Source organism: Eretmochelys imbricata, chromosome 23 (genome assembly GCF_965152235.1).
Source record: "Eretmochelys imbricata isolate rEreImb1 chromosome 23, rEreImb1.hap1, whole genome shotgun sequence".
NCBI lineage: Eukaryota > Metazoa > Chordata > Testudines > Cheloniidae > Eretmochelys > Eretmochelys imbricata.
In genome coordinates this window covers 16,939,071-16,962,874 of record NC_135594.1, presented here as the reverse complement: position 1 = coordinate 16,962,874, position 23,804 = coordinate 16,939,071, and the positions used below count along the sequence as shown (strand labels likewise).

General features: G+C 69.8%; 2 protein-coding genes across 2 annotated transcripts; one reads left to right on the top strand and one right to left on the bottom strand.

The window, feature by feature from the left end:
• The first annotated feature begins 1,919 nt into the window (after window positions 1-1,919).
• On the top strand, window positions 1,920-12,713 carry CCDC22 (CCC complex scaffolding subunit CCDC22). The gene is given in 18 exon segments (XM_077840296.1): window positions 1,920-1,978; window positions 2,519-2,601; window positions 3,187-3,364; window positions 3,484-3,616; window positions 3,791-3,897; window positions 5,268-5,334; window positions 5,598-5,767; window positions 5,951-6,160; window positions 6,541-6,612; window positions 6,896-7,015; window positions 10,354-10,389; window positions 10,391-10,591; window positions 10,677-10,778; window positions 11,032-11,139; window positions 11,429-11,524; window positions 11,802-11,861; window positions 12,082-12,156; window positions 12,254-12,713. Coding segments are annotated over 17 exon segments (1,899 nt in total). The 5' UTR covers window positions 1,920-1,978; window positions 2,519-2,551; the 3' UTR covers window positions 12,368-12,713.
• LOC144278915 (forkhead box protein P3-like) lies at window positions 12,584-22,350 on the bottom strand. Its single transcript, XM_077840297.1, has 13 exons — window positions 22,331-22,350; window positions 19,110-19,248; window positions 18,914-19,012; window positions 18,374-18,464; window positions 18,143-18,272; window positions 16,253-16,340; window positions 15,865-15,945; window positions 15,319-15,478; window positions 14,681-14,757; window positions 13,689-13,790; window positions 13,355-13,529; window positions 13,216-13,322; window positions 12,584-13,169 (listed from the first exon to the last, which is right to left on the bottom strand). The coding sequence occupies exons 1-13, from the start codon at window positions 22,348-22,350 to the stop codon at window positions 13,143-13,145; spliced, it is 1,296 nt and encodes a 431-aa protein (XP_077696423.1). The 3' UTR covers window positions 12,584-13,142.
• Window positions 22,351-23,804: the final 1,454 nt, after the last annotated feature.

Below are 23,804 nucleotides of genomic sequence, written 5' to 3'. Positions count from 1 at the left end.
CCCAACCCCTCCATCAACCCCCCCTAGTGCTGGGCACTGGGGGGGGGGTCAGTGCATGTGCCCCCCATGGAGCCCCCCCAGCCCCCTGCCTCCTCCTCCGGTCTCCCCCCATCAGGGTCACTTACCCCTCCCGTTCTCCTCCAACTCCAACATCCTGGGTTGGGGGGGGCACGAAGCAGGGTGGGGGGTTAACCTCTTTGCCCGGCTGATGCCCTACGGCGGAGGTGGGGGGCCTTGGGGAAAAGCCCCCCACACTCCTGGCAGCCTCTCGCCAGCCCCCCACCTCTCATGGGGAGCCGGCCCAGGTCTGTGGGGAGGCGAGAGCTGGTGATAGGGTGCCCCCTGGGTGTTCCTTGTCCCTGTTCCCCCCCCCGGTGCCCCACAGGCCCTGCTCCCCCCAGGTGCCCTGCCACCCCCAGGGCCCCCCAGCAGTCCCCCGGTGTCCCCTTTCTCTCCCGCTCTTCCTCCGTCTCCGTCCCGTCGCTGTCCCTGGCTCGGCCGCGGATTAAGGGGGATTAGCTTCAGAGGCCTGCGTGGGCTAGTGGGGGGGACCATCCGGCCCCCCTGCCCCGGTGGTGTCAGGCACCGAGGGGGGTGGGCATCTGCTGGAGGGAGGGGGGAGTGGCAGGGAAAGCTGGGGGCAAAGGCAGCCTCCATGTGCCCCCCCAACTCCCCCTCACCGCTGATGCATTCTGGGAGCCCCCCAGGTCCCCCAACTCCCCCTCGCCCCGGTGCATTCTGGGAGCCTTAGAACCCTGCCCCCTCCCCTTTGCAGACTCCCCTTTGCCCTAGTGTTTGCCACCTTTCTACTTGCCCCAAACCGAACCCCCCAGCCCCGCCCCTGCCCTGAGGCCCCACCCCCTCGCTCCGTCACTCGCTGTCCCCCACCCTCACTCACTTTCCCCAGGCTGGGGCAGGGGGTTGGGGGGCAGAGCGGGGGGAGGGCTGTGGCTGGGGCCGAAGGGGTCGGGGTGCAGGCTCCAGGCGGCGCCGACCTCAGGGGGCTCCCAGAAGCGGCCGGCACGTCCGGCCTCCCTGGCAACCCTAGTTGCCCAATGGCATTCGGGAAATGTCAAGACCCCCACCCCCTGCCCCCCATCCCTGACCCTCTTCCTTGACTCTTGCTTGCCCCATTGCATTCTGGGAGCTTCAGTGACGACCCCCCCCACACACACTCCAGGATTCTTGCTGGCCCCAGTGCATTCTGGGAGCCTCTCTCCCCTCCCCCCCAAAGACCTGGTTCCATGGGAAGCCCTGGGACAAGTGGGGCGAAGCCCCCCCAACCCCAGCCCCCTTCTCTCCATTAATGGGGGAGCCACTGAGCCCAGGAACGCCCAGGAGTGGGAGCGAGGCCCAGAGTTGAAAGCTGGGGACCTGAAGGGGAGTGTGGGGGGCGGGGGGTTGCTCCAGCCGATGCCGAGAGTTCACCCCACAGGGCCTCGCCGGCTACAGCCAGGGGGAAGAGGGGGGTGGCGAAGGCCCTGGGTCGGCTTCCCTGCATCTCCGCCGGACCCGGGCTTTTCAGCGCCCCCCTTTCCCCTAGGACCCAGAAGACGCAGGGCCAGGGAGCCGCCCCCGAAGGAGCCGGGCGCAGGATGGGACGTCGGGGTGCTCTGGGGCCAGTCGCCCGGGGCCGCGCCCGCTTCCGAACCTCCTGCTCTGGGGGCGCCCGGAGAACCCGCACCCGGGACCAGCAGCCGCTCCGGGCCCGGGATCGGGGCCATGGTGGTAACTAGGACTACACGTCCCAGCATGCACTCGGTTAGGGAGGTTGGGGCTGGACTACAATTCCCAGCGTGCACCGGGCGGGCGGGAAGAAGCTGGACTACAATTCCTAGCATGCCCCGGGCTGGGGGCGGGCCTGGACTACAATTCCCAGCATGCCCCGGGCTGGGGGCGGGCCTGGACTACAATTCCCAGCGGTCCCTGCAGCGGGTCCTGTGACTCCGTGGCTCGCCGAAGCGCAAAGAGGGAGCCCGTGAGTGTGAACTAGCCTCCCCCCCCCCGGAACCCCCGCAGCCCCTGTTCCCTGGGAGCTGCCCCTGCCCATCCCCCCTCACTTCTGTACCCCCAACTGTGCCCCCCACGTCCCTCTGCCCCCCTTCCTGCGGGGGGGGCTGGAGCCAGGTGTGCAGCGCGGGAGGGGGGGCTGGAGCCAGGTGTGCGGCGGGGGGGAGGGGCTGGAGCCAGGTGTGCAGCGCGGGGGGAGGGCTGGAGCCAGGTGTGCGGCGGGGGGGGGGGGTCTGGAGCCAGGTGTGCAGCGCGGGGCGGGGGCTGGAGCCAGGTGTGCGGCGGGGGGGGGGGCTGGAGCCAGGTGTGCAGCGCGGGGGGAGGGCTGGAGCCAGGTGTGCGGCGGGGGGGGGGGGGCTGGAGCCAGGTGTGCGGCGGGGGGGGGGGCTGGAGCCAGGTGTGCGGCGGGGGGGGGGGGCTGGAGCCAGGTGTGCAGCGCGGGGGGCGGCTGGCTGCGGGGGCTGCTCGACTCCGGCTGCAATGCCCCGCCCACTCTTTTCTCCCCCAGGGGTCGCTGCCTGGGGGCCCCTCGCCCCCCACCATGGAAGAGGTCGACAAGATCCTCATCCACTCGCTCCGCCTCTCCGGAACGTAAGCCCCGCCCCCTGCGGGGGGCACCGTGCTGGGGGGGCAGGGGGTCTCGCCAGGGGGCCCTCCCCGGGCACTCGGGCCTGGGTGTCGGGGGGCAGGAAGCGGGGTCGGGGGCTCTGCTGGGGGGGGGTCTCCCCTGGCGCTGGGTGCTAGGGGATGCCGGGGGGCAGGAAGCGGGGTCGGGGGCTCTGGTGGGGGGGGTCTCCCCTGGCGCTGGGTCCTAGGGGATGCCGGGGGGCAGGAAGCGGGGTCGGGGGCTCTGGTGGGGGGGGTCTCCCCTGGCGCTGGGTCCTAGGGGATGCCGGGGGGCAGGAAGCGGGGTCGGGGGCTCTGGTGGGGGGGGGTCTCCCCTGGCGCTGGGTGCTAGGGGATGCCGGGGGGCAGGATGCGGGGTCAGGGGCTCAGCGGGGGGCTCTCCCCGGGCAGTCGGGGCTGGTCGAATTTCAGCGCTGGGCGAGCCGCCCCTCTGCGGTGTTATATGCAGCTGTTTCCTAGCGGCCGCCCCCCAGCGGTGGCTGCACCGTGGCACCGGGTCCCTGCCCACCTGGGGGCGCTGTCTGACGACGGCTCCCCGGCGCCCCCCAGGCAGGTCCCCGAGGAGGTGCAGAGCCTGCGGGAGTTCACCACGGAGCTGATCGTGGAGTCGGTGGTGCGATGCCTCCGCGTCATTCACCCGTCGCTGGGCGCCAGCCTTGGCCACGTGCTGCCCCCCGGCATGTCAGCCCGGTTCCGCATCGGCACCAGCCTGGCCCAGGCCTGCCAGGTGAGAGAACCCAGGCATCCTGGCTCCCAGCTCCCGCTGCTCTAACCCCCCCCAGACCCCGCTTCCCTCCCCGAGCCGGGGAGAGAACCCAGGAGTCCTGACGCTCCCTCCCCCGCCAGGAGCTGGGCTACCAGGGCGAGGTCGGGTACCAGACTTTCCTGTACAGCAACGAGCCCGAGATCCGGCGCCTTCTGCTGTTCCTGGTGGAGAAGCTGCCCAGGGACGACGCTGAGGACGCCAGGCAGCCCGCCGGTACCCGGGGGTGTGGGGGCGGGGGCAGGGGAGGCTCGTGGGGCACGGGGAGGGGCCACACCGCCGGGTTGAAGGTGCGTCAGGGGGGCGGATCGGAGGGGGTGCTTGGGTGGGGGGGGATCTGGGGATCGGAGGGGGCGCTGCTGCTGGCCATGACCTTTGCCCCCCTTGCAGGGAAGTCGGCCGGGTTACTCCGTGCCATTGCAGCGAAGATCAAGGAGCAGCTGGGGACGCCCTGGGTGCCCCCCGCGTGCCGCACCCCCCGGCTACAGCTGCTGCAGGTGGGTCCCTTCCCTCCGCGCCCCCCGGTTCCGACCCACGTGTCCAGCCAGCGAGCCCTGTATCCACACCACAGCCACACGCAGCAGCCCAGCCCCATGGGCCCATCTACCCCGGCGTCCCGGCTGCAGCGTTTGCTTCGCTTCCCTCCCTCCCCAGCCGGGCCTCGGGGCTCCCCCCCGTAGACCCGGCTGGGTTGGGTCCCGTGGCCTGTGCCCACGTCATGTCTCCCCTCACACGTACTAAATACACATCATTGTACTCGAGATTAATTAATTACATTCTCCTGTTTTATAACAGAATAAATATAATGCAGAATTTACTCGATACACAATGATCTGTAAACACTAAACATGACGTCCCGTATTGAATTTTATATATGGGACAATACTCGCCGTTCTATTTTACCTGTAGGCGTAACGTATTCCAGACCAGGTCCCGTTTATTTAATAAATGATGTTTTGTTGTAATTCGTGTGTTGTCGACTTCAACCTGGCATAGTCCAGTTTAACGCACGAAATACATCGATCGTATATTCAAATGAGAGTGGATCCTTCACCTCGTCCAGTCTTAACCAGCCTTCGGTAAACGAGCTCCGGAGTAAATGGGGCTGTGTAAATGTGACGTTTCCTCCAGGCGTAAAGGGACTGGTAACGAATATTTTTAGAAACTCGACAAGTTTCAGTTGACACGAGGCTGGTGAATACTCGTGGTTCTGACACTGAAAGGTTTCGGGTGCGAATTACACTCTATTATTAAGAGTAACCGTCAAGAAGGTTTGCGATAGGGAGGAAAAGGCCGGTGGGTGACGTTCCTGAGATGATGTAGGAACCGGCGTTAGGTTCTGGTTCGTCTTCTAATTAACCTGCGTCACGTGCGTGACGTTAACGAGCTCGAGTTCGCTTCCGCTGACAGTGTCGTTCTGAGTCTCCCCAAACGCACCGGTTGGATTTCGTGGCGTTTGAACCCGCCGCAGTATCAAACTGAACCGTCTCTTCAGGCCGGCCGATAACCGGCCCCTGCCGTGGCCTGTGACGTGTTCTCTGCGTGGCGGGGGGCGTCCTGTCCAGCCCCCGGCCCGAGAACAGCTCTGGCCTTAAATCCCTGCCGTGCCGGGGCCCCCACGAAGCTGGGTGCAGAGCTGAGCAGAAGTCGGTCTGCTGGCGGGGCGGGACTTCCTGTTTTCCCACATTGCCCCGCCCCCATATGATGGAAATGGCCCGTCATCTCTCTCTGTCTGCGAGGTGCTACCGCCCCATAACCCGCCTCCCCCCCCCACAGGTGTCCCCTGGCAGCGCCCCCCTTTCCTATCTCAAATGGGTCCTGTGGCAGGCAGTTCCACAGGCTAACAGTGTTGGTTTTCTCCCTGCAGGGCACCTGTTTGCTGAAGCCGTTTCACGCCCACCCCTTGGTCCTGCCCCGCGATTCGGGGCCTGTTGGTAGATGACGGGAAGGGGGCAGGGGCTGGATCTGAGCTCAAGAGGGGTCGGGTGCAGCAGGATTGGGGGCACAGAGGGGTGGAGGGGACATGGATTGAGAGGGCGTGGGTGGGAGCCAGGGGGTCGAGGCAGGGGGTGTGGATCGAGGTCGAGTTGGCTGGGGGAAGGGGTCTGTGGGGCTGGATTTGGGGCATGGGTGGGAGGTGGGGGAGGTGGCGTGGGGGGCGGGCTCTGACCTCCATGTTTCCCCTCCTCCACCGCAGAGCGCCGGGAGTTTTTCGGGGGGTTCCTGCCCCCGGTGTCAGCCCAGCCCCCCCGGCCGGGCGCCGTGGCCCCGTCCCTGCTGGAGCGTCATGCAGGCGACCTGGGGGCGCAGCACGACTGGGAGGCCGACTGGCAGAGCCAGGGGCTGGCGTCTCGCCTGCCCCCCAAGGTGAGGGGGGCTGCGGGGGGGGGGCTCTTGCCTGGGGTGGGGAGGGTCCTGGATGTTTGTGGAGGGTCCCTCATGGGGGGAGGGGTTTGGGGTCCCCTGGCCTCCAAGGAATACATGCCCCGGGGGGGGTTGCTGCAGGGGGGTCCCCCAATCGCACTGCCCCCCCATTTTATCTCCCCCCAGGAGTACGTGCAGTGGAAGCACCAGCGGCTCCGGCACCGCCTGCTGGACCAACTGCGTCAGGCCGCCCCCCCCCACGGCGCCGCTGGCCCCCCCCAGCCAGGGCCGCTGGACCTGGCCCAGATGCTGGGGCTGCTGAGCGCGGGGGGCACCGGGGGGGCCCTGGCCAAGGGGTCCCGCTTCAGCCGCGCCCAGCGCCTGGTGCACGAACAGGTACCTGTGGGGCTGGGAGCTGGAACATGGCGGGGGGGGTTGGGGCACCGGGGGAGTTGGGGGGCTGTAGGGAATGGGGGGGACCTTGGGGGAGGCTGGGGGGCTCAGAACTCCGGGTACCTGGACAGACTTTGGGTGCGTCTGGGCGGATGCAGGATTGGGGGGGATGGAGGTGGGGGTTAGGGGCTACCCAGGAGGTTGGGGGACACTTGGGGGGGGATGGGGTGGCTGGGAGAGGGGAATCTGGGGGGCCGGGCAGGGAATGGGGGCCCTGGAGGCTTTCGGGCTCTGGAGGGACTCTGGGAAATTTTGGGGGAGTGATAGTGTGGAGGGGGCTGAGGGGAGAGGCCCTCTGTGACTGCCCCCTTTTGGCCCCCCAGGACCCTCAGGAACTCGTGGGGCAGATGCAGGCAGCGGTGGAAACTCTCCCGTCCTCCAAGACCTCGGAGCAGGTAGTGGGGGGGGACCCCCTTAAAAAGCGGGGGGAGTGCTCAGCGGTTGGGGGACCCCGAGGCAGGGTCCGGAACGGTGCTCTGGGGGACCCCAAAACAGCTGGGAATTCAGAGCTACCACCTCGCTGATCGTTAATCCTGGACCCTAATGATGGCCAGTTCTCGTTGCTACCCCAGTGGTCTCTGGCAGGACTCAGCCAGCTGGGGGGTGGGGAGGGGTGTTCCCAGGATGCCCCCCCGCTGCCCCCCCCATGCTGGCCTTGAGACCCTCTCCCCGCCCCAGGAGGAGCTGGCACGGCAGGCGGAGGAGCTGGCCGGCCTGCAGGGGGAGCTGCGGCGCCTGGAGGCCGAGATGGAGGCCGTCGGGGGGGAGGTGAAGGTGCTGGAGCTGAGCCTTTCCCAGGTGAGGGGCCGCGGGGGGGGCTGGGACGTTTCCCCCTGGGCGGGGGGGCAACCATGTCTTGGGGGGGAGGGTCCGTGCTCCCCATGTCTCTCTGCCCCCAGGCGGGGGTGTCTGGGGGTGTCGGGGGTCCGTGCTCCGCAGTCTCTCTGCCCCGAGGCGGGCGGGCTGGGGGTCCGCTCTCCCCATCTCTCTCTGCCCCCAGGCGGCGGTGTCTGGGGGTGTCGGGGGTCCGTGCTCCCTGGTCTCTCTGCCCCCAGGCGGGGGTGTTTGGGGGTATTGGGGGTCCGTGCTCCCTGGTCTCTCTGCCCCCAGGCGGCGGTGTCTGGGGGTGTCGGGGATCCGTGCTCCCGGTCTCTCTGCCCCTGGGCGGGGGTGTTTGGGGGTGTCGGGGGTCCGTGCTCCCCGGTCTCTCTGCCCCCGGGCGGGGGTGTCGGGGGTCCGCGCTCCCCGGTCTCTCTGCCCCTGGGCGGGGGTGTCTGGGGGTGTCGGGGGTCCGTGCTCCCCGGTCTCTTTTTTCCCGGGCGGGGGTGTCTGGGGATGTCGGGGGTCCGCGCTCCCCATCTCTCTCTGCCCCCGGGCGGGGGTGTTTGGGGGTGTCGGGGGTCTGCGCTCCCCGGTCTCTCTGCCCCCGGGCGGGGGTGTCTGGGGGTGTCGGGGATCCGCGCTCCCCGGTCTCTCTGCCCCCGGGCGGGGGTGTCTGGGGGTGTCGGGGGTCCGCGCTCCCCGGTCTCTCTGCCCCCGGGCGGGGGTGTCTGGGGGTGTCGGGGATCCGCGCTCCCCGGTCTCTCTGCCCCCGGGCGGGGGTGTCTGGGGGTGTCGGGGGTCCGCGCTCCCCGGTCTCTCTGCCCCCGGGCGGGGGTGTCTGGGGGTGTCGGGGGTCTGCGCTCCCCATCTCTCTCTGCCCCCGGGCGGGGGTGTTTGGGGGTGTCAGGGATCCGCGCTCCCCGGTCTCTCTGCCCCCGGGCGGGGGTGTCTGGGGCTGTCGGGGGTCCGTGCTCCCCGGTCTTTTTTTTCCCGGGCGGGGGTGTCTGGGGATGTCGGGGGTCCGCGCTCCCCATCTCTCTCTGCCCCCGGGCGGGGGTGTCTGGGGGTGTCGGGGATCCGCGCTCCCCGGTCTCTCTGCCCCCGGGCGGGGGTGTTTGGGGGTGTCAGGGATCCGCGCTCCCCGGTCTCTCTGCCCCCGGGCGGGGGTGTCTGGGGGTGTCGGGGGTCCGTGCTCCCCGGTCTCTCTGCCCCCGGGCGGGGGTGTCTGGGGGTGTCGGGGGTCCGCGCTCCCCATCTCTCTCTGCCCCCGGGTGGGGGGGTCTGGGGGTGTCGGGGGTCCGCGCTCCCCGGTCTCTCTGCCCCCGGGTGGGGGTGTCTGGGGGTGTCGGGGGTCCGCGCTCCCCGGTCTCTCTGCCCCCGGGCGGGGGTGTCTGGGGGTGTCGGGGGTCTGCGCTCCCCGGTCTCTCTGCCCCCGGGCGGGGGTGTCTGGGGGTGTCGGGGGTCTGCGCTCCCCATCTCTCTGTGCCCCCGGGCGGGGGTGTTTGGGGGTGTCAGGGATCCGCGCTCCCCGGTCTCTCTGCCCCCGGGCGGGGGTGTCTGGGGGTGTCGGGGGTCCGCGCTCCCCATCTCTCTCTGCCCCCGGGCGGGGGTGTCTGGGGGTGTCAGGGATCCGCGCTCCCCGGTCTCTCTGCCCCCGGGCGGGGGTGTCTGGGGGTGTCGGGGGTCTGCGCTCCCCGGTCTCTCTGCCCCCGGGCGGGGGTGTCTGGGGGTGTCGGGGGTCTGCGCTCCCCGGTCTCTCTGCCCCCGGGCGGGGGTGTCTGGGGGTGTCGGGGGTCTGCGCTCCCCATCTCTCTCTGCCCCCGGGGGGGGTGTCTGGGGGCGTCGGGGGTCCATGCTCCCCGGTCTCTCTGCCCCCGGGCGGGGGTGTCTGGGGGTGTCGGGGGTCCGCGCTCCCCGGTCTCTCTGCCCCCGGGCGGGGGTGTCTGGGGGTGTCGGGGGTCCGCGCTCCCCGGTCTCTCTGCCCCCGGGGGGGGTGTCTGGGGGCGTCGGGGGTCCGCGCTCCCCGGTCTCTCTGCCCCTGGGCGGGGGTGTCTGGGGGTGTCGGGGGTCCGTGCTTCCCGGTCTCTTTTTTCCCGGGCGGGGGTGTCTGGGGATGTCGGGGGTCCGCGCTCCCCATCTCTCTCTGCCCCCGGGCGGGGGTGTGTGGGGGTGTCGGGGGTCTGCGCTCCCCGGTCTCCTCTGCCCCCGGGCGGGGGTGTCTGGGGGTGTCGGGGATCCGCGCTCCCCGGTCTCTCTGCCCCCGGGTGGGGGTGTCTGGGGGTGTCGGGGGTCCGCGCTACCCGGTCTCTCTGCCCCTGGGCGGGGGTGTCTGGGGGTGTCGGGGATCCGCGCTCCCCGGTCTCTCTGCCCCCGGGCGGGGGTGTCTGGGGGTGTCGGGGGTCCGCGCTCCCCGGTCTCTCTGCCCCCGGGCGGGGGTGTCTGGGGGTGTCGGGGATCCGCGCTCCCCGGTCTCTCTGCCCCCGGGCGGGGGTGTCTGGGGGTGTCGGGGGTCCGCGCTCCCCGGTCTCTCTGCCCCCGGGCGGGGGTGTCTGGGGGTGTCGGGGGTCTGCGCTCCCCATCTCTCTCTGCCCCCGGGCGGGGGTGTTTGGGGGTGTCAGGGATCCGCGCTCCCCGGTCTCTCTGCCCCCGGGCGGGGGTGTCTGGGGGTGTCGGGGGTCCGTGCTCCCCGGTCTCTTTTTTCCCGGGCGGGGGTGTCTGGGGATGTCGGGGGTCCGCGCTCCCCATCTCTCTCTGCCCCCGGGCGGGGGTGTCTGGGGGTGTCGGGGGTCCGCGCTCCCCGGTCTCTCTGCCCCCGGGCGGGGGTGTCTGGGGGTGTCGGGGGTCCGCGCTCCCCGGTCTCTCTGCCCCCGGGAGGGGGTGTCTGGGGGTGTCGGGGATCCGCGCTCCCCGGTCTCTCTGCCCCCGGGCGGGGGTGTCTGGGGGTGTCGGGGGTCCGCGCTCCCCGGTCTCTCTGCCCCCGGGCGGGGGTGTCTGGGGGTGTCGGGGGTCTGCGCTCCCCGGTCTCTCTGCCCCCGGGCGGGGGTGTCTGGGGGTGTCGGGGGTCTGCGCTCCCCATCTCTCTCTGCCCCCGGGCGGGGGTGTTTGGGGGTGTCGGGGATCCGCGCTCCCCGGTCTCTCTGCCCCCGGGCGGGGGTGTCTGGGGGTGTCGGGGGTCCGCGCTCCCCGGTCTCTCTGCCCCCGGGCGGGGGTGTCTGGGGGTTTCGGGGTTCCGCGCTCCCCATCTCTCTCTGCCCCTGGGCGGGGGTGTCTGGGGGTGTCGGGGGTCCGCGCTCCCCATCTCTCTCTGCCCCCAGGCGGCGGCAGGGCTGTGCCAGCAGCGGCTGGCTCTGGGGGGGCCGCGAGCGGACCCTGCGCGTACAGCGCCGGGCGCTGGAGCTGCTGCCGGAGGCGGGGAGGAACCTGGCCGCGCTGCAGCTGCTGGTGGAGGGCAGCGCCCAGCGCCTGGTGCACCTGGCCGCCCAGTGGGAGACGCGCCGGGGGCCGCTCGTGGATCAGTATCGGCACCTGCGGGCCGCCCGCCACTCCCGCCAGGTGAGCGTGGGGGCGGGGCTGCTCAGCGGGGGCGGGGCTCCGCCCGGGGGCTGCCCCCCCGCTCACCCCCCTTCTCCCCCCGCAGCTGGAGTCGACCCGGCGGGTCGCGGAGATCCAGGCCCTGCACGAGTGTGGGCGGAGCGCGGCCGCCGAGGCCCGGCGCAAGGAGGAGCTGTGTCGGCAACTGGTGGGCGGGGCCTCTCGGGCAGGGGGCGGGGCCTCTCGGGCAGGGGGCGGGGCCTGGGGTGGGAGAAGTGGGGCTGGCCAGGCGGCATGGGCTGCGATTTGCATGCCCCGTGGGGGGGGGGGAGCCCTCTTTGCCCGCTGGTTTTGCACATCCCCTGGGCGCATGACCCCCCCCACCCCCGTGCGTGTGGGGCCCCCTTGGCCGGGCCCGGTGGGGGGGCTGGGGCAGACGCTGACCCCCCCGCCCCCCCCAGCTGACGGAGCTGGAGGTGCTCCCCAAGGACGTGTCGCGGGCAGCCTACACCCAGCGCATCCTGGAGATCGTCGGCAACATCCGCAAGCAGAAGGAGGAGATCACCAAGGTAACCGGGGGGGGGGAATTGCCCCCCGGGCCCCCCCTGCCCTTGGCAGCTTCCGCAGGCCGGAGATGCCCCCAGGTTACCCCTCCCCTCTCGGGTTGGAGGGGGCGCTCCCCTGGGGTGCAGCGGTAACTATGGCTTTTATCCCCACCCCCCGGCCTTGCCCTTTGCGGCCGCGGAAATCGAGCTCTTATCCATGCCACGGGCAGGGCCGGGTCCCCAAGCTATGGGGGGGCTCCCCCCCCGGCAGCGGTAGTAGATCTCTTCTCCTCCCCCCCCCCCGCCCCCCCAGATCCTGTCAGACACCCGGGCCCTGCAGAAGGAGATCAACGGGCTGACGGGGAAGCTGGACCGGACCTTCGCCGTCACCGACGAGCTGGTCTTCAAGGTGGGGGAGCTCCTGAGGAGGGGGGCTGGACTGGGGGAGTGGTGGGGAGATGTGGGGTGCCTGGAGGGGGGGCTGTATAGCGGTGTTCCCCTGGGGTTATGGAAGGGAGGGGTGTGGGGGGAAGATAAGGTGGATCCCCAAAGGGGCCCCTTGCGCGGGTGGAGAGAGGAGGGTGACTGGGGGGCTTTGGGGCTCCCCTGAGGGGGCTGGCCTCGGGCAATTGGGGGGGGGAAGTGTGGGGAGCAGGCTTCCTGACTCCCCTCTGTGCCCCCCCCAGGACGCGAAGCGGGACGAGTCGGTTCGGAAGGCCTATAAGTACCTGGCGGCTCTTCACGAGGTGGGTGTGGGGGGATACAGGCTGGGGGGAACCAGGGGTGTCTCAGTGGGGGCAGAGCGGGGGGCAGCTCTCATTGGCTGGGGGTACCAGAGACCCAGGAGTGGATCTAAGGGACCAGTGGGGGGGGGAATGGCCGGGGGGGCTGCTGTAGCCCAGGTGGGTGGGGGGCTGGGGCAGCCCGGCCGGGGGACTCATTAACCCCTGCCCTGCTGCCCCCCAGAACTGCAGCCAGCTGATCCAGACAATTGAGGACGCGGGGGCCATCCAGCGGGAGATCCGGGACCTGGAGGAGCAGGTGAGGGTTGGGGGGGGAGCCGGGCCTGGGGGCGGGCGGGGCCGGAACGCGGGGGCCTCCCAGCTCCAGTGCTGAAGGAATTAATCTGCCCCCGCAGATCGAGAGCGAGGGGGCCAAGAAGACCTTGGCCAACCTGGAGCGGATCCTAAGCGACTACCGGGCCCTGCGGCAGGAGAACGCGGCGCTGCTGGGGAGGAGCCGGGACCCCTGAGACGGCTGCATATAACGCCCCTCCACTGGGCCCCCCATCCCCTTTCTCTGCTGGGGCGCCCACCCCATTCTCCACTCCCCCTGGGCGCCATCCAAGCCCCCCACTTCCGGCCCCCGGTAGCTGCTGGGGTAACCCCCCCCCCCATTTCTCTCCCCTGCAACTGCTGCACCAGCCCCCGCCATTTCCCCCACCAAACAGCAGCTGAGCCGGGGGTGCTGGATTTTGCTCCTTTTATTCCCCCCCCCCCTGCAGCCTGGGGTCAAGGCAGCTGTGGCTGGGGTGCCGCGTCCGTCCCTCCAATTCCCCTGGTGGAACGAGGTCAATAAAGTCCATGGTTTTGCAGACAGCTCCTGTGTCCAAGGGCGGGGGGTGCGTGGCTCCATCCGTGTCTCCCCCCCCCACGCACATGGGGGGTGGGCTCAGCCCCTGGAGCTGCCCTGGGGGCGTCTCACAGGCTGGGACGGGCGGAGGGTGTGGAGGGCAGAGGGGGCAGCAGGTGCTTCAGCAGGTGCCTGGGGGGGAGAGAAGACATGAGGAGGGGAAAGGGGGGGCTAAGACATTTTGGCCCCGCCCTTCCCTGCTGGGCCCACCCTGGGCTGTAGCTACTGCCCCCCTAGACCCTGCAAAGGGGCGTGGCTGACAGGGGAGGCCCTGCTGGACCCCCTCTGGGGGGTGTGGCTAACAGGAGGACCCGCCCTTCCCCAGTGGACCCCCTCTGGGGGTGTGGCTAAAGGGAGGTCCCGCCCATCCCCGCTGGACCCCCCTGGGGGCGTGGCTAACAGGGGAGGCCCTGCTGGACCCCCTCTGGGGGTGTGGCTGACAGGAGGCCCCGCCCATCCCCGCTGGACCCCCTCTGGGGGCGTGGCTAACAGGGGAGGCCCTGCTGGACCCCCTCTGGGGGTGTGGCTGATGGGAGGCCCCGCCCATCCCCGCTGGACCCCCTCTGGGGGTGTGGCTGATGGGAGGCCCCGCCCATCCCCACTGGACCCCGTCTGGGGGCGTGGCTGATGGGAGGCCCCGCCCACACAGGGGCTCCATACAGGGGCGACCGCTGGCTCCGCTTCTTCTGGAACTCGTCCTCGTCCACTGTCCACACGGCGCCTTTCACGTGCTCCACGCGCACGAAGCACTTGTGCAGGCTCAGGTTGTGTCGCACGGCGTTCTGTGGGGGGAGGGGGGGTGAGTGCCCCTCACTCCCGACCCGCAGCCCCCTCCCAGCCCCACCGGTGCCCCTCACTCTCGACCCGCAGCCCCTGCCACCCCAGCCCTGGGCCCCCCCCCCCTTGCCGGTGCCCCTCACTCCTGACCCGCAGCCCCTCACCTTCCAGGTGGCCGTGTTGTGCCGGAAGTAGCCGAACATGCGGCTGAACCACTGGTAAATCTCGTTCAGCGTCAGCTGCCGCTGGCTGGACTCCAGAATGGCCTGTGGGGGACCCGGGGGGGGGGGCTGTCAGGGCTTGGGTGGGGTAGCCCCTCCCCCCAGGCTCTGGGGCAGGAGGAGGGCACTCTGTGACGAAGTGGGACTGTTCTTAATGTTTCCTCTGAATAGTGTGGGGGTGCCTCAGTTTCCCCTAGGCAGTTCTTAAGTACCTAGGTGGTGGGGTAAGGGTGTATAATCACTGCAGAGCCCTAGAGGGCAGGTGTGTACAGGGGTCTGGACACAGAGAATGGCCGACACCCCGTTTCCTGGCCACTGATGGCCTGAGCCCTTCCCCCTGCCAGGTGAGAGCTAAAGGGCTGGAGAACAAAGGGATCCGGTGCCCTCCTGGCCCGGGAAAGGGACAAAGCCCAGGGGAGGGGGGGCTGGAGGGAGTTTCAGTTTGGGGCTGGCTGGGACATGGAGTGAAGGGCAGACGGGGTGTCTGGCTCACGGCCCCCCAAAATGGACCCAGCTGAGGGGTCCTGTTCTCTGCACCTACAAGCTCTGTGTTAGACCATGTCCCTGTCGTCTAATAAACCTTCTGTTTCCCCGGCTGGCTGAGAGTCCCGTCTGACTGCGGAGTTGGGGGGCAGCACCCTCTGGCCCCCCCAGGACCCCGCCCGGGGGACGGGCTGCGGGAAGCGCACAGTGGGGCAGGGGAGGCTGGAGGCTCCGGGGCCGGACCCAGGACGGTGGAAGCTGGGGCAGCGTCTTGCCCTGGGGACAGTCGGCGCCGAGAGGGGAGGGTCCCCAGAGTCCTGCCCGGCTTCGGGGGAGCAGGTCCGAGCATGGCCCGGGGACCCCGCGACAGCCCTAGTGGCAGGGCAGATGGGGGATGGCGGCTGGGGGGGTTGGGCGAGGTGGGGCGGGGGTCCCCGGGGTGGGGGGCTCACCCAGCGGATCAGCGTCGCGTAGGTGAAGGGCGGCCGGGCCGTGCTGAGCCGATAAAATTCCAGGCTTGGGCCCAGGTCTGCGGGGTGAGCACAGCTGTCGATCAAGGGGGGATGACGCCCCAGCGCCTGCCCCATGGCCTGCCCTCCAACCAGGCTCAAGTATTACCCCTCCCCCAGCATGCACTCATCCCTCGGCCTCCACGCTGGCCCCCAGTCCCCGCCCAGAGCCGGGAGAGAACCCAGGAGTCCTGGCTCCCAGCCCCCCCCTGCTCCCACCACCAGTCCCCAGTCCCCGCCCAGAGGCGGGAGAGAACCCAGGAGTCCTGGCTCCCAGCCCCCCCTGCTCCCACCACCAGCCCCCAGTCCCTGCCCAGAGGCGGGAGAGAACCCAGGAGTCCTGGCTCCCAGCCCCCCCTGCTCCCACCACCAGCCCCCAGTCCCCCGCCCAGAGGCGGGAGAGAACCCAGGAGTCCTGGCTCCCAGCCCCCCCTGCTCCCACCACCAGTCCCCAGTCCCTGCCCAGAGGCGGGAGAGAACCCAGGAGTCCTGGCTCCCAGCCCCCCCTGCTCCCACCACCAGCCCCCAGTCCCCACCCAGAGCCAGGAGAGAACCCAGGCGTCCGGGCCCCAGCCTCTAACCTGAGAAGATGCCGACACCGTGGCTGCCCCAGGAGTGGGTCTGGGGGGTCAGTGACGTCTGCAGCGCCCCCTTCTGGGCAGGGAGGGCAGCTCCCGAGCAGGCCCAGCCCGAGGGGTTGGGGGGTTGGGTGGGGCAGCGCTGGCCCCTCGCTGACATTGCCTGGGGGGGAGGGGCAGGTAAGGGATGGGGGAGGGGATTCTGGCCCCACTCCCTCCTCTTCGCCCCCACCCCATGGATTCTGACTCCGCCCCACCAGGCTTTAGGCCCTGCCCCCACTAACTTCATCTCTGCCCCGATGTCTGGCCCGACCCCCAAGCTCCACCCCCAGTCCCTCACCTCCCCCCAGACTCGGACCCCCCGCCATTTAGGGATCTGGGGCAAAAACTGGGGATTAGTCCTGCTTTGAGCAGGGGGTGGGACTAGATGACCTCCTGAGGTCCCTTCCAACCCTGATATTCTATGAACCTCTATGAACCCCATTCCTCCCACCCCAAGGCTCTGCCCCCTTCTTGCCCCACCCAAGAGGACCCCCCCCCGGCTCTTACTGGGTCGAGGGCTCGGTCTGTGGCCTCCATCGTGGCCAGCTGGGCCTGCATGGCCCCCAGGCGACGCCGCTCCTGCTCCAGCTGGGGGGGAGGGGGACAGGTGAGGGGGGGCAGGAAACGGGTTGGGGGGAATCCCCCTGGACTACAACTCCCACGATGCACCTGGGTGACACTTCCCATGATGCTCTGTGACGGATCGAGACCCCCCCCCACATGAAGATGCCTGCGAGGGGGGAGCCCCCCAGGGCAGACCCCCCCGGTACCCAGTGTCAGTGCCCCCAGCCCCAGTTATCCCCCCAACCTTCTCCCCGAGGCAGCACCCAGCTGCGATTGTCCCCCCCAGCCCCTGTGGGGCAGCCGCCCCCCATCTGCCTCCCGCCAGCCTCACCTGCTCCTCCAGGTGCTCGACCAGCTCCCTCTGCCGCCGGCACCGGGCTGCCCCATCCTGCGCCCACAGCGGCTCCTGCCGGGGGGGTCTGCCGAGATCAACAGTTCAGCTGGCCTGTCCCCCTCCCAGAGCTGGGAGAGAACCCAGGCGTCCGGGCTCCCAGGCATCCGGGCTCCCAGCCCCCCCCGTCTAACCCCCCACCCCCCTCCCACAGCCAGGAGAGAACCCAGGAGTCCAGGATCCCACCCCCCCTCCCAGAGCCAGGAGAGAACCCAGGCGTCCGGGCTCCCAGCCCCCCCACATCTAACCCCCCACCCCCACCCCCCTCCCACAGCCAGGAGAGAACCCAGGAGCAGGGCCGTCCCTACCCGTTTTGGTGCCCTAGCAGGGCCCCCACGGGAGGGCTGTGTCGGGCCCCAGGCCTCTGCAGGGGGTGGGGGGCTGGCTCTAGGCCTCTGTGGGGAGGAAGGGGGGGGCTGGCCACTTCCTGAGGGAAGCGCAGTAACCCGGCCCCGGGCAGGGGGGGTCGGCCCCCCCAGCACTCGCCGGCGCGGCGGGGGCCGGGTCGCTCCACTTACCGCCGCAGGGGAGTGCTGGGGGGCCGACCCCTGCTGCAGCCCTCGGGGGACAGGGTGGCTGCAGTGGGGTGGGGGCCGTGGGGAAGAGGCTGGAGCAGCAGCCGCGTAGGGCACCCGGAAACGGGGTGCCCCAAATGTCCTGGTGCCCCACGCAGCTGCGTGCTTTGCGTAGGGGTAGGGACGGCCCAGCCCCCCCTCCCCTCCCAGAGCCGGGGAGAGAACCCAGGCATCCGGGCTCCCAGCACGCCCTGCTCTAAGCCCCTGGCCCCCACACCCCTCCCAGAGCCAGGGAGAGAACCCAGGCGTCTGGGCTCCCGGCTCCCCCTGCTCTAACCACCAGCCCCCACTCCCCTCCCAGAGCCAGGGAGAGAACCCAGGCGTCCTGGCTCCCAGCCCCCCCTGCTCTAACCACCAGCCCCCACTCCCCTCCCAGAGCCAGGGAGAGAACCCAGGCATCCTGGCTCCCAGCCCCCCCCCCCACTCTAAGCCCCTGGCCCCCACTCTCCTCCCAGAGCCGGGGAGAGAACCCAGGCATCCGGGCTCCGAGCACCCCCTGCTCCAAGCCCCTGGCCCCCACACCCAGAGCCAGGGAGAGAACCCAGGCGTCTGGGCTCCCGGCCTCCTCTGCTCTAACCACTAGCCCCCTGCCCTAACCACTAGCCCCCTGCTCTAACCACCTGCCCCCTGGCTCCCCCCACCCCACCACTTGCTGCTCTTGGCCCCTCCTGGCCTGCAGCTCCGGGCGTCTCTGCCTCCCACCCCCTGGGGGGCCCGGGACTGGGGCAGACGCCGGGCTGGTCTTGGGCAGTTGGGGAGCAGGGGATGGTGGGGGGCCTTGGCTGGGCCCCTCCAGGCAAGTGGGTCCTGAGCCAGGTCCTGGCCTGGCTGATCCCGCCACTCCCGAGGGGCGGGCCCTGGCTCATCCCAGTGGGGCGTGGGGGGGCCTGAGGGAGTGGGGTTGTGGGGGGCACTGGCCATAGGGCTTTGGGGGCTGTTGGGTGGGGGTCTGCGGCCCGGCGGGGGCTGCCCCCCGAGGGGCAGGGGCAGGCTGGCAGCACAGGGCCGGGCGGGGACCTGGCAACTGGCGGTTGGTAACCCGTGGCCTCGCGCTGGGCTGGGTGGAGCCGGGTCCGGGGACCGCCCCCCGCCCCAACTCCGTGGCCCCTGGTGGGGCCCACAGATATGTTTGGTGCCAGGCCCACAAAAGGTTAATCCGGCCCCCCCTGCTCTAATCCACCAGCCCACCTCCCCTCCCAGAGCTGGGGAGAGAACCCAGGAGTCCTGGCTCCCAGCCCCCTCCCCAAGCACTCACCTCTCATTCTGCCCCCTGTGGTCCCCAGGGCTGGGGCAGTGGTGGGGGGGAGACTGGTCCGGGGAGTGGGGGGCATAGCGGGGGGCAGCTGGGTCCCTCAGAATCCACTCCATGCCTTTTATGTTAATCCCTGGAACAAGGGGGGGAGAAATGGGGGGGGTGGGCCAGGGCACCATGCCAGGCTACACCCCACTCGCCAGAACCCCCGCCCCTCCCGGCACCCTCGGTTACCATGTGTCAAGCCGTGGCGGGACCTCACCACCACCACGCCCGGGGGCTGGAGGTGCAGGATGGAGGGGCGGGCGCTGGGCTCCGGAGAGATCTGGGGGGAGGAAAGTGAGGGGGTGACTGGGGGGCAGAACCCAGGTGTCTGGACTCCCAGCCCCCTCCGCAGTAACCACTAATCCCCCACTCCTCTCCCAGCACCGGGGAGAGAACCCAGGAGTCCGAGCTCCCAGCCCCCTCCGCTGTAACCACTAATCCCCCACTCCTCTCCCAGCACCGGGGAGAGAACCCAGGAGTCCGAGCTCCCAGCCCCCTCCGCTGTAACCACTAATCCCCCACTCCTCTCCCAGCACCGGGGAGAGAACCCAGGAGTCCGAGCTCCCAGCCCCCTCCGCTGTAACCACTAATCCCCCACTCCTCTCCCAGCACCGGGGAGAGAACCCAGGAGTCCGAGCTCCCAGCCCCCTCCACTGTAACCACTAGTCCCCCAAGCCCTTTCCAGCAGCAAGGAGAGAACCCAGGAGTCCGGGCCCGGTGTGGTGGTACCTGTTGGATGAGCAGGGCCTGGCGCTGGGTGTCCTGGAGCAGGGCCTGGAGCTGGGGGGTGGTTTGGGGATCCCCCATTGCCATGGGGTACGGTGGCACCTGTGGGGCAGGCAAAGGGGGGGTGCTGTCAGTCCTGGGGGGCTAGGGAGGTAGGCTGCCCCCTCTGTGCCCCTCCCCCAGCCACGTGGGGACCCACCTGCTGCTTCCTGGAGGGGGCGCTGGTTCCGCGGGTGAGCACCGTGGGGCGGTTCTGGGCCCCGCCGGGCGGGCCGGCTGGGCTGTCGCCATGGGGCACTCGGGATGCCGTGCGGCTGGGCATCGGGGCCTGGCGCAAGCTGTGGGGAGAAAGGGCAGCTGAGGGGGTGGGAGAAGCGACGAGGAAGTACACGCGTGTGTGACTGGTCACACGTTAGGCCGTGCACGGGGCGTGAGCAAGTGTGATCCGTGCAACACGTCCCACGTAGACGCACGGAGGAGATTCATGCAAGTCGCGGGGAGCACACGCAGGGCAGCGGTTTCCCATGGCGTGCGGGGCACCAGGTGCATGTCAGAGGTGGGTGGCTCCCCGGTGAGCGTGCGTGCAAGTGTGAGCCACGCGACTCTGAGCCAGGTCACGCGTGGGGGCCGGGAGCCACAGGGCCCAGCCGGACCTCAGCAGCCCTCAGCCTCCCTGACGAGCCGCGGGGCTAATTAGTGCGCGGGGCTGGGGGAAACGGGCCTTGATTAGCCAGACGGGTCTGACCCAGAGCCGGGAGATCCAGGAGAGGGGGGCAGAGGGGCGGATGTGGGGCGAGATAGAGGGAGGGGAGAGACTGGGGGCTGGGAGGGCTGGTTAGAGGGATGGAGGGGGTGGGGGGAGCCCCGAGGGGAGCAGCGACCTGTGGCTCCGGCCGTGGGATTTTGTGCCGTGAGCTGGGGCAGCGGCCGGCTGGGACCGGGGACCCCAGAGAGCGACAGGCCCCCGGCAGCGCCGTCACCAGCCACGAGGGGGCGCCCCGGAGGCGAGGGCGTGGCCGAGCACGCGCGCGTGTCTGTGATCCGTGCGACGTGTCGTGTCCTGGGGAACGTGCCTGGCTGAGCATGAGCCGCGTCTTTGCCCCCGTGAGCGCCCAGGGACGGGACGTGCCCCGCAGCCTCGTGCCACGAGCGGCCAAGACGCGTGGGCCAGCGTGATCTGTGGCCCGCCTCGCACGGCCAGTGCACTAGGCCCTCCCCTGGCTCGCACGTGTGCAGCCCCCGTGACATGCGGGCATCTCCTCCGTGCCCTTGGGCCGCTCCCACGCCAGCCCACCGGGGCTCACATGTCATTGTGAACATGCCTGGACACGTGACGCACCCTCCAGATGGGCGGTCCCAGGTTCGGGGGCGAGAGCAAACACCCAGCTCCGGGAGGGGGGGGAATCCAGCCAGCGCCCCCCATATTACCCCCACACCTTGACCCCTGCACCTCCCACCTTGCTCTGACCTGTAGCTAGACCCTACCCCCTCCACCTCCTCGCTGGCCCCCATGCCCCTTCCTGCCCCCCCAACCTCTAACCCCCACTCCCCTCCCAGAGCCGGGGACAGCTCCCAGGAGTCCTGGCCCCCAGGCCCCCTGCTCTAACCCACTACACCCCACCGCCCCCCCAAGCTGGGGAAAGCACCCAGGCTCCCAACCCTGCACACTCCCCCCGCTCTAACCACTAGACCCCACTCCCCGCCCAGGGCAGGGGCCGCGTCGAGCCGCTTCCCCGCAGCGGGGGCGGGGCCGGGGCCAGGTTCCGAGAATCGGGGTGACGTCCCGTTCGGCCCCGCTCTGATTTCTCACCGCGGCCCCCGCTTCCCAGACGTCACGGAACCCGGCCACGTCAGCGGCGTGGGACGCGGCGCCCAGGGGTTAAATCCGGGGCGGCCCACCCCCCGCCTCAGCACGCACAGAGCTGGGGGGGTGCAGCCTGGTGACCCGAGGCCCCCAGCCCAGCCCCAAGGGTCCGTGGGAGGCTGGATTTCATCTGCTCCCCCACCCGGCCCTGATCCTCCCCAAAGCTCGAGTCGCGCTAGGCCTGGAGACAGTGCACACGAGTAACCAGCTCGGGTCTTACAGGCCCCACTCCGCTGCCAGGGAACCCAGGCGTCCTGGCTCCCAGAGCACCCCCACGCTCTGAGCACCAGCCCCCACTCCCCTCCCAGAGCCGGGGAGAGAACCCAGAAGTCCGGGCTCCCAGACCGCTCTCTCTAACCCACCAGCCCCCACTGCCCTCCCAGGCCGGGGAGAGAACCCAGGCATCCTGGCTCCCAGCCCCCACGTTCTAACCACCAGCCCTCACTGCCCTCCCAGAGCTGGGGAGAGAACCCAGGAGTCCGGGCTCCCAGCCCCCACGCTCTAACCACCAGCCCCCACTGCCCTCCGAGAGCTGGGGAGAGAACCCAGGAGTCCGGGCTTCCAGCCCCCACGCTCTGAGCACCAGCCCCCACTCCCCTCCCAGGGACGGGGAGAGAACCCAGAAGTCCGGGCTCCCAGGCCGCCCTCTCTAACCCACCAGCCCCCACTGCCCTCCGAGACCGGGGAGAGAACCCAGGCATCCTGGCTCCCAGACCGCCCCCACACTCTGAGCACCAGCCCTCACTCCCCTCCCAGGGTCGGGGAGAACACAGGAGTCCGGGCTCCCAGCCCCCACGCTCTAACCACCAGCCCCCACTGCCCTCCCAGAGCCGGGGAGAGAACCCAGGAGTCCGGGCTCCCAGCCCCCATGCTCTAACCACCAGCCCCCACTCCCCTCCCAGAGCCGGAGAGAGAACCCAGGAGTCCGGGCTCCCAGCCCCTGAGCCAGGTATTTCTCCCCAGTTCTGGCAGCTGCAGTTTCTGTCTTGGGTGTTTTCTGGGCCCGGTGCTGTGTAAAGGGACCTGGCCCGTGGGCGTCCACACAGAGATTCGAAAGAGGAATCGGCAGTGGAGCTGGTTCAGCCCGGCCGGGTCCCTTTGCCTGTGGTGTGAACGCGCCATGGAGTTGCCGGCAGGGGAGAAATTCCGGCTCCTGGCCACGCTCTCGATGGGGTTCTGCAGCCAGACGGACCCAGTCTGGAGTCTACATCGCGTCTCAATGAGCAGGAATCGGGAGTTCGAGTCTGGATCAATCCACGGGGCTGGGTTTGCGGCGTGTCACGTTATTAAAATCCCGCTGTGTTTGGCGGGGTGACTCCAGATTGACTCTGGGGTGCTAGGCTCAGCATCCAGCTCTGCTCCTGTTGCAATGAGGAGTGACTCCAGACTGACCCCAGGTCAGCTGAGATCAGAAACCCCTCCTGTCCCTGCTGAAGTCAGGGGTGACTCTGGATTGACCCTGGGGCAGACCTTAAATCAGCCGAACGACTCGTGGTCACCTCTGGCCTGCCGGGGCCTGCCCCGATCCCCCCCGACCCCGGTCCCACCCCACTCACCGCTGGGCGCTCCTCAGCATCCCGGCTGGCAGGGGAGCCAGTGTGAAATCCGCCCCGCAGGTGGGTATTTATAGGGCAGCCCTGGGGCGGCCGCGCTCCCCTTGCCGGGTGACTCAGTGGAAACGGAGCACCAGGGCGGCGTGCCCCGCGTGCCCTTTGGGGGGGGGTTTCTTTGCTCGAAAATAACACCAGCGTTTCGGTCGGGGTTTTCGGCGCCCCAGCCCCCGAGGCTTTTGAGCACCAAGAAGCTACCGCAAAAATATCCGTGTGCGAGGGAAAGAAAACCACAGCGTGCACGAGAGAGACACGCGCGCGAGCGGAGGAAACCGCTTCGCGGGGGTTATTAAGAGCCGGCGGTGGTGCGGGGCCGGGCCCCCCGTGAGCGGGGCCGAGGGATGGGAATCGGGGCAGGAAGGCCGGGGCAGACTCAGGTTGCCTGTCGTGCGGGAGAAATGGGGTGTTGTTGCTAATGGCGCGGGGAGAGAACCCAGGTGTCCGGGCTCCCAGCCCCCGCGCTGTACCCCACCAGAGCCCACTGCCCTCCCAGAGCCGGGGAAAGAACCCAGGAGTCCGGGCTCCCAGCCCCCGCGCTGTACCCCACCAGAGCCCACTGCCCTCCCAGAGCCGGGGAAAGAACCCAGGAGTCCAGGCTCCCAGCCCCCGCGCTGTACCCCACCAGAGCCCACTGCCCTCCCAGAGCCGGGGAAAGAACCCAGGAGTCCGGGCTCCCAGCCCCCCACCCTACCCCTCCAGACCCACTCCCCTCCCAGAGCCCGGGGAGAGAACCCAGGAGACCGGGCAAGGGGGGTGGTGTGCCAGGCAGAGACAGGCCCGTCGTGGGTAAAGCCCTGGGAGGGAGCCAGCCTGGGAGGGAGTTCAATTCCCCCACATTGCTCGGTGCCTCAGTTTCCCCATGAAAATACCCTGCGTGGCTCTGTTCTGGCTGTCAGCTTGGTGGGGCAGAGGCCGGCTGCCTGTGCGTGCGTCTGGCTGTGCACACGTGTGTGTGAGAGACGTGCCGGCAGCGAGGGGTCGTGCGTGGCCGGCCGAGCGTGGGGCTGCTCACCAACCCGCCTCTGGGCCGGAACGGAGCGTGCGGGGCTGTGACGCTCCGTGCACACCAGCGTGTGTGACTCCGGGAGAGAGACTGTGAATCGGGGGGGGGGGTAGTGGTGGGGGGTGGGTCTGACTGGGTAGCGCCGTGTGAGTCCCCAGCACTGTGCGTGCAATTGTCGACTGCTCTGCGTGCGTGGGGGGGCAGCGTCCACGAGCCATCGTGTGGTGCTGTGTGTGTGTGTCACTCTGGTTGTGTAGGTCGCCGTGTGTGACCCTGCAGCGCCGTGTGTGTGTGTGTGTCCGCATGGTTGTGTAGCGCCGTGTGTGTGCGTCACTCTGGTTGTGTAGCACGGTGTTTGACCCTGCAGCGCCGTGTGTGTGTGTGTCCGCATGGTTGTGTAGCGGGGTTGTGTAGCAC